Below are 11,970 nucleotides of genomic sequence, written 5' to 3'. Positions count from 1 at the left end.
GAGCTATATGATTAATTTTAAACTGTCTCAGTTTTCGGACTTCCTCTGCTATACACGAACCGAGTGCAAAAAAAGAAAAAAAAAATGGAGGCAAATGACTAACAGGATGTATCGCTTATTCTGGAACCAATGAACATTATGGGATTTAGTTTTAAACACTGTATGGGGAATTGGGAACTGATCAATCTCTAATTTTATTTGTAGAAGACTGGGTTTCCACAGTTGAAAAATGGCTCTTTTTTGTTTATCAAGTCAATCTAAATTCAGTTTTGAACCGTTGTTTGTCATCGTAATCTTGCTGTTAGCAGGTAAGTTAGAGTTAATTAATATACTCGCAATTATGATCGATGTTGCATTTCCTTCTAATGTACGTGATCTTTTCAAATTGTGATTAGCAAAGGATTTATAATCACAGAAGAAGAGGTACATGACTGTTGGCCCTTGAGTTGACTTAGCACGAAAATTCATGCGTTAGCGCCCTGCAGGCAAACGACATTGATTCTACTTTGTTTCAACGTAACAAGATCCACCAAAATTAACGTTGATTCAACGGTGAATCAATGTCGTTTGTCTGCTGGGCACGTATTAGAACCGTCAATAGGAATGCATTTTGAAATGCATTTTCCCTATTTTTATCTAATCATTATATAACGTTACATGTACATATTCTACATATTTTTGTTAAAGATTCCAAATCTTAAATACCTTTGTCTCGAGTTCAAATATATATGCCTTTTATGTTTTTAGTTTCTGGAATTGTAACCCAAACTACAGTTGTTGGCGTACCTGGAGAAACAACAACATTGCAGTGTACATATACAGCATCAGGAACATTAGCTGTTGTTGGCTGGTACAAAGGCTCTGAGAATATTTTTGAACTATATCCTGATGGTGCACAATATAGCTTTGGCCCTGATAAGGCCAGACTATCTGGAACATTGTCAGAAAGTACCAAAACTACCACATTAAATATCCAGCAAACACAATGTCCAGGAGATGAGGGACAGTATAGGTGTAGAGTGAATGTGAGAGGAGCTCCAAAAGAAACCTATTCACAAGAGCTGGTGATAAAAGGTAACATCATGGTTTCTTTATATTATGCTTATTAATTGAGAACCAGTTTAAATGGTTATTTAAATAAGAAACATAACTGAGCAACTTTTTTTTCTTTGCATATAACACTGGACTTGAAGTGTTTATATGTCCTAACATTGAAGTGAAAGCTAAAAAACAGTTACAGTAGTTGCTTTTTAATGAAATGTCTGTATTATATGCTTGTATTTTAAGTTTTTTTTTTTTAAACTACAAAACCTAAAACACTTACCAGTATATTGCACATTCTCCTCATCACTATATATTAACAAAAGGATTTTTTTAGTCAAAACATATTTAGTGCTGTGATTAGTTAAAAATCACCAACAGACAATTAGAAATTGTGATAATTTAAAGGACAGAGACACAGCTACCTAAGGACAGAACAGGTCTATTTAATAGAGATTTATGTAGCATAATTATTTGATTGATTCAGATATTTTCAAAGCTAAACAATTAAGATAAATATTTAAAAAAAATTTTTATAGATTTTCAAAAAAACTTTTCAAAGATCACTCATTCAGTAGGTATATACATACAATGTAATTTGCTATCAGCTAGAAAATGCTGTTGCACTTTATAAGCAAATCAAGTTAACATCCATACTAGTATATTTATTCCTATTATATGAGTGGAGCCCAGTGAAGTTCTTGTCTTGAATACCCAACTATTAAATATATAGTAAAAATATATATGTGTGTATATATTATAGTTGAGCCCAGTGAAAACCCTGTCTTGACCACCCAACAATTAAATGACCAGGGGTCAACAAAGTTTATGTGCTCTGGTCAGCTAGGACGTCCAGCCAAGGGGATCACATGGTACCAGACTCTGAACAGTCAGCAACAAAATAGGACCTCAGAGGCTCAGTCTAGTGACCCTGTCCTGAACAGTGATGGTTGCACATATAATGGACAGAGTGAGCTAAGAGTAGATGTCTCGGCCTCTGATGATGGTGCACAGTTTACATGTATGATTGGACAGAAGTCGGCCAGTGTGTCACTGAGTAAGTAAAAGATACAATATGTAACAACACTGCATGTAGATATGCTTCATGTCAACTTTAATTAAAGGGTTTTGTTGTGTTTAAGACCTGAATTAGAAAAAATAAGAACTTTTTCAAGATACAAACATGACTGACCGTAAGGTCAAATGCATGTATGCAAATGCCTACAATTTGATGGATATTCCTGGAGTAAACAGCTTTTTTTTTCTTATATAAAAAATTACGAACTAATCTTTGATCTTCCTTTTTTGATCTTAGCCCTTGTATTGATCTTGGATAAAATTTTATCAAATTAAAACTGAAATTATGCTGCATTTTTTACCATCTTGTTGAAAGTCTATCATTTCCTCTTTGTTATATATGTCAACTAATTTGTGTCAGGTATCCCTTAGTTAATATTGGTATTTATAGTAAAATTGGCAGTCATGGTAATTCAGGACAAATTAATTAGTTTAACTGCTGTTTACATCTGCATTGCTAATACTCCATTTACTAAAGTGACAATTATGCTCACATAATATTTATGTATATATTTTCTGTATGCCTCTTTCATGGTGATTGTATCATTCAACACCCAAGGGTTCTTTACATTACAATATTTCAGCTGCTGCCAGCAACCCTGAGATCACCTATACCACCACAGGTGCCCTCCCCATCATAGACTCAGCAATGGGCAGTGTTGAGTTTGTCAAAGGTTCAGCCGTCACTCTCATTTGCTCAGCCACTGGTGACCCTCAACCTAACTTCAAGTGGTTTTATCGAGAAGAGCTATCCAACACCAGAGAAGCACGAAGCGGAAATCGTGATAACTCCTCTGTTCTTAACCTGAATAACATTCAGAAACCTGGATACTATGAGTGTCAGGCCAGTAACATTTTGAACCAGTTGAATGATCCACCAAGCAAGGTCTTGAGAATTTCACTTTCAGGTAAAAGTGGTACTTTAATGATTTACTACTTGGTTAACTTTTCTCATGTACATGTCAGTTACTGGGATTTCCTCCAACAGACTTGGGATAGTGGTATTTTAACAATAACAATAAGTTATATATGTGAATTTGAGGTGGTAATTATTGATAAGTGATGGTAGTTGGATTTCAGGTCAGTATTTCCAAAGACATTTTGACTTGTTACAATAATTTAAATTAATGCTCAGAATAAACCTGTTGTGATGGGGAATACCATTTTTTTACTTGACATCATTTCAGAGCAAGCTACTGGGGCCACAGTGGGGGGTCTATCTGGTGAGGCCCTAGGGGGGATAATAGGGACCATCCTGGGGGTCATTGTGATTATTGTCTTGGCTTATGTCACCTACACCTACTGCATCAAGAAGAAACAAGAAACAAGAGGAGAAGAAAAAGGTATTTAAAAGTAATTTTGAATCCAGCTAGAAAAATTGATAAAATTGAAATCAATTGATAATTTAATCTCATTATGCACCTTATTGACGTGCATAATTTCAATCATGAAAACAATATTGGAATGTTTCTCATTTATCATATTGGTAGTTTCTCTTGTGAACTGTAATTGTTAACAGTATGAACCAAAATAAGGTTTTGTTTTTTAACTCAAAATTTGTTGTTAGAAAATTTTTTAAGTTAATTGGGAGTTGTTTGAGTCGGGGGGGGGGGGGGGGGGGGGGGGAGTAGCGTCTTACACTCTGTGTTGGAAATGTTAGGACATTTTCTTATTATATAGGCAAAGAACTAACAGACCTAAAGTTGGGTCCAAATGTGTGTTGCATACTAGTATTATACCCATTTACTGTACACCTCTGATTTTGATTATGTAAAAAAACTTTCCTAAAAATTAACTTTACCTTTAAAATTTGTTTTGTTCAAGTAACTATGGTATTTAAGTTTTAAGATTTGACCTTGGGGCTGCTATTTGAGATGACTGGTAGTAGACTAAGTTGATTGGAGATAATGTATTAGCAAATTGCTTGCTTTCGGTGAATCATACAGAGAAGGCTATGTGTTTCCCTATGCCCCCTACCCCGATTAAAGTAAAAACTTGAAAATTTTGTTGGTCTTTAGTGAAAACAATTAACCGTTGAAGAAAGTTTTTTCTTGTCATACTTGAAAATGGACCTTTCAATAATTTTAGAAAGTTCTTCACCCAATATGGCCATGTCAGATTCATTCACTTAAAAATTAATTAATATTTTAAAATGCATTTCTTTTCAGATTTTTCTCTGTAATTAAAGTACTTCACCTAGTTCATTTCCTCCTATTCTGATGCTGATACACCTTGCTCCCAAATTTTCCCTGATCCCCCCTTCCTCATTTGAAGATGCATGTGTCTTACCCATCTATTTGTCATTGTAGTGTCACAGGAAAACAATGCAGAGGATGAAGTTGAAGAGCTTCAGACTTTTGTGAGTGGAGAGGTGAATGTCATACTCAAAAATGCAAGGCCTGGATTAAAGATTGGTCATAAAGTCTGTGAATTATAGTACATGTACAGTCCTTGTGTAATGAGTTGCTTGTGATAACAGCTATTACTTACAGTATATTTTTTAAATTAAAAGTGATAGTTTACAGGTGAAATATTGTAGGATGAATATTATTGACATCATTTGATGGTAATTTTAAAAGAACGAATTATTAATGAATGAAATATTAACACTTGTTTTCCTGCTTTCGCAGCTAAGGAGTAATGAAGAGACATACAAAAGGCCTGTCAACAGAAACCTCAGTGCAGAACAGCAAGTGGTAATGTTACATAATTGCCATGTGGTAGTTACTGGTAAAATAGAAGGAATATCATTGACATATGGTGACATATCATTTTGTATAGCTGCACCAGCACAGCTAGTGGAACAAGCTGCCAATTTACCTAAGACAAATAGGAGCACAGAAATCACTGAAAGATCTAAAGGAACTGAGAATGCACGCGCACACACACACATGCATACATACACACACTAATTTAACACTCTTATCTATAAATTTTTGTAAATTTTATATGTGATAAAGTCTACTGAAATTTTTAAGGAATAAAGACTGAAAATAATTATATTGCCATCATTATATTGTTATTGATTTCATTTGATTGCAATTTTTAAAAGAATGATATGTTAACATTCGTTTTCCTACCGGGTACTTTTGTAGCTAAGGAGTAAAGAAGAGCCATATGAATGGCCTGTCAACACCAACTTCATTACAGAACATCAAGTGGTAATGTTACGTAATGTCGTGTAATGCTGTGTAAGAGTTTGTGAAATTATGATTCAGGCCTGTAGCCAACAGTTTCAAAGTGGGAGAGGGGGGGAGGGGTTCTTTTCCTGAAACAATATACCTTTTGCCATTAAGCCTTTGTGTTCATAGATCAAATTTTACCCAGTGCAGACATTTTTCTGACAAAAAAAGCCTGTTTGTTTGACTAGACCTAGATACAGCTTGAGTAAAAAAAAACGGTTTGTTTTCTGGAGGTAATGCATTTTAGTGAAATTCTCATTTTTCAGATTATGTTTAATTAAAATTTGGTGTTAACTTTGCTGCTAAGCATAATGTATTATTGCTTCTGTATTGATAAAATAAACTATTTTGTACAACATTATTTTCTACTTTTTGAGTAATTTTTCTCTGTACATTTGACAGCTTTGGTGCCATATCTTGATGTTGATATTTATACCAATTTAAACTTAAAGTTTAATCCAATGGAGGAGCCCCAGTATGCAGAGATTCAGGAGAGAGATGTGGAGATAAGAAGACAGAATATCAAGTTGATGGAAAAGATAGGAAGCGGGGCTTTTGGTCAGGTCTTTAGGGGCAACATTTTCAACCTTGATGGAAAACAGAATTGGAGCATTGCTGCAGTTAAAACTGCAAAGGGTAAATATTCCAACATTTTTCATATATTTTTGATGCTCCAGGTCAATTAAAAACCTGATGATTTCAGCATGTACTTCATTCAATAAGATAAACTTATATTTGTAGATACAAGTGACATATCCCTCTACAGTGAGATGATGAAAGAACTGAAAGTGATGCTGGAACTCCAATCTCACCCAAACGTGGTCGAGCTTTTAGGATCCTGCACTCGAGATGATGGTATGTAGACATGTTATATAATATAAAAGTTTTAAATTTTTTGTAAATTTTCTAATCACTTTAAATGAAGCAATGAATTCATATAGCTTTGTTAATTATTATTATTATTATTTTTTATTATTTTATTTTATTTATTTTTTTTTTGCAATTTCAAAAGCTTCCTGTGGAACACCTGAGCAAGTGGTAAACATGCCAAACTTAAAATAAATTGACATATTCTTTTTAAATAAATTGAAGTTATTTGTTTTAGCTGTGCCACTAATTATTGTTGAGTACCTTCCAAACGGAAATCTCCAGGACTACCTACGAAATGACCGTTCAAAACAGAAAGTGCTGTATGGTAATTTACATGGGATCAGCTCCTCCTTGACACCACGTGATCTGATGAAGTTTGCATCAGATGTGGCCAATGGAATGTCATATCTTTCATCAATGGCGGTAAGCTAGGATAAACAATTGTTTTATGAAAATAGTTAATTCTTTCTATTGCTTATTTTGTCCATTTTCCATCTCACCAATTTTTGCCTCATATAGTCATTAAAGATAATTTTCTTATAAACTTTAAAAGAAAATAAGATGTGCCAACATCTTCATTACACCGTGAGATCAACAATCTCAATATTTACATTGTAGATTCTTCACCGAGACCTTGCTGCACGAAACATTTTGGTAGCAGAGGATAGAACCTGCAAGATTTCTGACTTTGGCTTTGCTAAGGACGTCATTGAAAGTCACACTTACATAAAACAATCGCAGGTTAGTAAACGCCTTTGTACATGAAAGCCAAAAAAGTTACTTTGAATTCTTACCTGAAATTCGGCATTAGCAATCTTGGATAGTTATTTTATCGATTATCAGTACTAGCAGACTTCAAGAAGTGTTACTGCTCAGTGCACATGATTTATATTACTTATCCCTATATATTGTGAGGTATATATATGATATAACACCCGTACAGGCGCAGATTTAGGCCGTCTTCTGGGTCTTCTGGAAGAGAAGACGATCAGATTTTCAAGTTTACATTGACAGGTATCTAATTTTTTTCTGTCTGAAGACTGTCAAAAATGGGGGATAGATCAATAAAGACAATTTGGAAGCCTGGCAGAAAATACCTCTGGATCTGCCCTTGCATAGTGTATGTTAATTGCATATAACCACACATTGTATGTATTGTAAGGATATGTAAATAAATTTATGTACAGATATAGGTGTAGGTGCTATCAGCTGACAGTTATAATGACCACATAACAGATATACCTTTTCTTAATGTTACTCTTTAACAGAGTCGCTTGCCAATCCGCTGGATGTCCCCAGAAGCTCTGTTTGACAATATATATTCCACGCAGTCTGATGTCTGGGCCTATGGAGTCTTGCTCTGGGAGATTGTCACACTGGGTAAGAATGTTGCCAGATGGTCAAGCTCATAAAAGTATTGGAATGTTCTTGTTGTTATATTGAAAGAATGTTTAGCAAACAAGTATTATGAAACTGTGATCACTTGTGTTCTAATTGTTCAACAGGTAATCATGATTTTATGATGCCATGTATGACCGCTGAATTTGAATTTTGAGAATTACAGATTGTTATTCAATATCTTGTATCCTTTCAATAAAATATCTTCTGTATCCCAGGAATGTGGTGCAAATAGTAACTGAATAAGTTTCTAATAAATGTTATTATAATTATTATCTGTCTGAATATTAATATTATCATTATTATTATTATTTGCGTAATATTTGACACTGAATTTTCATTCACACAATGTGTATCTTCAGTAATCTTGATCAGATTGTTAAGTATAGTTTCTTTTATTCTGACAGTGACAGTATTTTACGTGAGTACAATATTCTCACTGCTGCTTGTATATTGGTTAGGTTCCAGTCCCTATCCTGGTATGTCAGCCAAGCAGGTGATGGAAGCTGTAACTGAGGGATACCAGATGCCCCAACCACCACACTGTTCACTGGGCATGTGAGTGTGCAATGTTAATTTTGATATACATATATGCATGCAGGCCTGTAGCCAGCAGTTTTCAAAAGGGGGGTTCTTTTTCTGAAAAAGTGGACCTTTTCTCATAAAAACTGCAAGTACCTAGATCAAATTTTACCCAGAGTGGACATTTTCCCAACAAAGGGGCGGTTCTTTCTAACCCCCCGAACCCCCCCCTGGCTACGGGCCTGCCATGTGTTTAAAAAACTGTAATGCTTGTCAAGTGTAATTTTACTGAATGATGAGCAATAATAGTCCTTGTTTGTCGTGTATCGTTCCAGGTACATCATCATGTTGTCCTGCTGGGAAGAAGTCCCAAGTTCAAGGTCAACATTCAAAGACATTGTTAACTCCTTGGATGTCCTCCTGGCCTCGGAGAGTGATGTTCTTACTCTGGGGAAGTTTGAGGAGAAACTGTACGAGGACATGGACAAGTACAATGTGGAAGAAAAATGTTGAAGAATATTTCAAATACATGTGGTATCACTTCGGCATTAGTATACATTGCAGCTTTGGCCAGTATTTGTTTGTGTTTAACGAAATAGGCATAGTGAATATATACATGCATTTAAAGCATAATATCCAGTCTGCCAAAACAGGTTTGAAATGTCCACATGGGGACAGGATCTAGTAGCGGTGCCATTTGTGACATGTACAGAAACCAAATGCACTGTATATGGCTTATGCTATAGAAAGGTTTTAAGTGACAAATAGAGCATTCGGAACTGGGAACTAACAGATCTGCAGACCGCAAATCAAATATTGATGACCCAATTAGAATACTTGTTGAGTGATCCCCGCAGGGAATGTATTCAGTGTCTAATCAGGAATTAAGCGGCAAGTTTGAAGTTGGTGGCTACATTTGATCCAGGATTCTGTAACTACTACACTGTTCTGAATACCCTCATAAAAAACAGTTTGACTCTGTAAAAGTTCTTTGGTACTTAATAATAATATATATATATATATATATATATATCATGATAATTCCCTGAGAAGGGCTGGTTTATTCACTGACAATGGGAGTCAGCTCAAACTGACCCAAAGAAACCCCCTTGATGTCATTATTGAGAAAATGCAATATATATATATATATATATATATATATATATATATATGGTAATTGGAATAATGATTGGAAACAATAAAAATCTGAGGGTTTATTGCAGCCAAAATTAATGTAAAAATGTTTTGATAGAATGAAGAGCCAATAACATTAGATCCATTTTCCTTGTTTTGACAGTCAGTTCTGGTTTCTCAAAAATGAATTAAGCAAAGTATATATTTTAATAATGGGTTCATGAAACGGGGTAATTTAGTGTGGCTTAATTCCAGCATAAAATTATTATTAGCTTTTTACACCATTTATAATTGTAAAAGGTAGCACTGTACAGCCTACAGGCCTTATTTTGTGTATATTGCCTCTATTGTCCAGCATTTTATTGCACGTGCCAAACTTCAGCTCTGCTCTTCCTGCTTCTCAGGAATATTTAATATTTTAGAAGCTTTCACTATTTTACAAATAAAATTATAATATTTAATAAGAAAGTATTGTGCTTTAATACTTATTTCTTTTATTTACATTCTTTGATTGCCCTTTTTATTAATGATACACATATAGGATTCCAAATTGGTTTTTATGCATCGTGGTAAACATGTTGACACACGCTTGTACACACACAGTCTAGTATAAATTGGACCATGGTCCTGGAATTTTTGGAAAATCTTCCTGATATTGAGATGAATCGTGTTTGCAGCTTTTTATGTACAGACACAGATGTGTCTGTACATATACTATATAGCCATCACCTGCGTCTGTCGTCGCCATCGCCGTTGTCGCCGTGCACACCGTCATAATGTGTTGTTGACTCAACGTTGTATTTTGGTCATTGACACAACCTTGCAGACATGGATTGTAATTAAATATATTAATTGTTGAAAACGTGATACTTCGTTTATCAATACTATAACTAACTTTTAAAGTAAAAGTGACAGTTGTTTTGTGTCTTTTGTGAACTAGTGAATTATTGTTCAGAGAACTAGTGAGTTGTTATTCAGAAATACATTCCAATAAACTGAATTCCTTGCAAGGTCAGCTAACACTAGGATGAATACTTTGCTGTAAATGTGATGGAATGAAGTTAATAAAGTTGACAGTTCTCGGTACCCTGTTATAGATAGACAGGTTGAGGTGACTGTGACTTTGTTTTATATATATACCTTGGAAAATTTAACTTAACCCCGTAGGATCCAGTTAATGCTGACCCAAAAAGTTCTGCTGTGCCCAATTAATTCTGTGAACTAGCCTTGAAAAGCCAGGTCACCTCAGTAAATTGGCCATATTTATTTGTTTGCCTTAATCACCCATACAAAGTATACATTTTTAAAAAGCCAATATTTTAAGCTAAATGAAAATAGAATTACATTTAAATTCAAAATGCAGTATCAAGAGTTATGGCCTGTTAAAAACTACATTTTCATTTGGTAATGGGTGAAATAAAACAAAGTTGATTTATCTTATGCACATCAATTTTTTATTTCTCCATACATTTGCCTGAAAATTCACAGAGATGATGTCAATTATAGTAACTTTCAATCCAGAAAATTGAAATTAGGAAAAATGTGAACAAAGGTGATAAGTCAACTTAACCTCAAGTATGCCCAAGCCATAACCCCACATGGCATGGTGCTGAAATCCAAAATGAATGCCAATGCATAGGGGAGATAAAGGGAGCGTTCCCAGACCCTATATCATACTAACTGTGGATCAATCTATCTCAAATAGGATTCTCGCTAAATTGCAATCAAATGAAGCGGCTTAGATGTCTATCATGCCTACTGAAGCTGCTAGGGGGTAATTAATTATTGTTTAGCAGCTTCAGTAGGCGTGCCAGACATCTAAGCTGCTTAAGCTGAAAGCAATTTAGCAAAAAATCCCTTGGAGATAGATCGACACAGTTAGATCTATCTAGGTATGGGAACTCAGCCTAAGCGAGCTAAATCATTCATTGTGCATATCATGAAAATTAACTGGGTAACTAATTAGGGTGCTTTCCCAGAGATTTAGATTGATCTAAAGATTAAGTTTTAGATTGACCTAACTCCCTGGGGGTTCAGGCTAAATTGCAGTCAGCCGAGCGGACACCATAGTTAATTACCCCCTTACAGCTTTTAGTAGGCGGGACAGACGCTTAAGCCGGCCAAGCTGACAGTGATCTAGTGAGACTCCCCACAGGGATAGATCAATCTAAAAATCTATGGAAATGGGGTGTAAGAAACTTCACTTGCTAGAGGTATCACTTCCAACATACAAGGACATAATAACCATTTATTTGAAAATGATTTGAAAGTCATCAGAGATCAAGGTCACGCAAAAATGTCGAGGCGAATCTTGAGAAAAGACAACACAGATTAAAATACAGCATGTACATTTTTGTAGATTTTTCCATCTGCAATTTTCAGTGCAATAAATTACAAAATCTAGAGAGTTTACTTTGCACTCACCCGACTCATATGGAGCAACAGAGTTATTACCAATACTTGAACATTAACCAAGGAGTTATAACAGAAGGTCTGTTATAACTCCTTGCATTAACCTACAATAACGAATATTTTTAAAAGTTATTAAAGTATTACTAGGTCAGTTTTGTAACCTTCTCGACCGGAAATGTACTTTTTTCCAAGTCATAAAACCCAAACTGATTAAACAACTGAGCAAAAAATCATACAAACCATCAATGAAACCAAAAACATTAGTAAAATACAAGAAAGCAAGTCATGAAAAAATATCATGACCATTCTAGGAAGTGATGAAGTGTCTGGCTAG

The 11,970-nt window shown here is 34.8% G+C and overlaps 2 protein-coding genes across 3 annotated transcripts in view; both read left to right on the top strand.

Annotated features, from left to right (window-relative positions):
• LOC106173385 (uncharacterized) overlaps positions 1-9,679 on the top strand; it is a 46,473-nt gene extending 36,794 nt beyond the window's left edge. Inside the window, exon 22 of the mRNA XM_087018042.1 lies at positions 8,426-9,679. Within this exon, the coding sequence (XP_086874168.1) occupies positions 8,426-8,603 (178 nt within the window). The 3' untranslated portion in view covers positions 8,604-9,679. The remainder of the gene's footprint in view (positions 1-8,425) is intronic.
• On the top strand, positions 70-5,129 carry LOC106157883 (uncharacterized). 2 transcript variants are annotated; one of them, XM_013533699.3, is made up of 7 exons: positions 70-308; positions 748-1,074; positions 1,805-2,098; positions 2,703-3,026; positions 3,306-3,461; positions 4,428-4,477; positions 4,749-5,129. In XM_013533699.3, exons 1-7 carry the CDS (start codon positions 230-232, stop codon positions 5,028-5,030), a joined length of 1,512 nt encoding a protein of 503 aa, XP_013389153.2. In that variant the 5' UTR covers positions 70-229; the 3' UTR covers positions 5,031-5,129. The 2 variants fall into 2 exon arrangements, with proteins under 2 accessions (XP_013389153.2, XP_013389139.2); XM_013533685.3 differs by having other exon boundaries at positions 4,428-4,489.
• Positions 9,680-11,970: the final 2,291 nt, after the last annotated feature.

This window comes from Lingula anatina, chromosome 7 (genome assembly GCF_051362555.1).
Source record: "Lingula anatina isolate TDL-2025a chromosome 7, LinAna3.0, whole genome shotgun sequence".
Classification (NCBI taxonomy): Eukaryota; Metazoa; Brachiopoda; class Lingulata; order Lingulida; family Lingulidae; genus Lingula; species Lingula anatina.
Note: the sequence above shows the minus strand (reverse complement) of the source record. Positions and strands in the feature narration are given on the sequence as shown.

Excerpts from the sequence above, each read along its gene's own strand:
- LOC106157883 (XM_013533685.3), top strand. The coding sequence starts at position 230 with ATGGCTCTTTTTTGTTTATCAAGTCAATCTAAATTCAGTTTTGAACCG. Across the intron at positions 309-747 it reads CGTAATCTTGCTGTTAGCAG|TTTCTGGAATTGTAACCCAA; the intron begins GTAAGTTAGAGT and ends TTATGTTTTTAG. Across the intron at positions 3,462-4,427 it reads AACAAGAGGAGAAGAAAAAG|TGTCACAGGAAAACAATGCA; the intron begins GTATTTAAAAGT and ends TTGTCATTGTAG.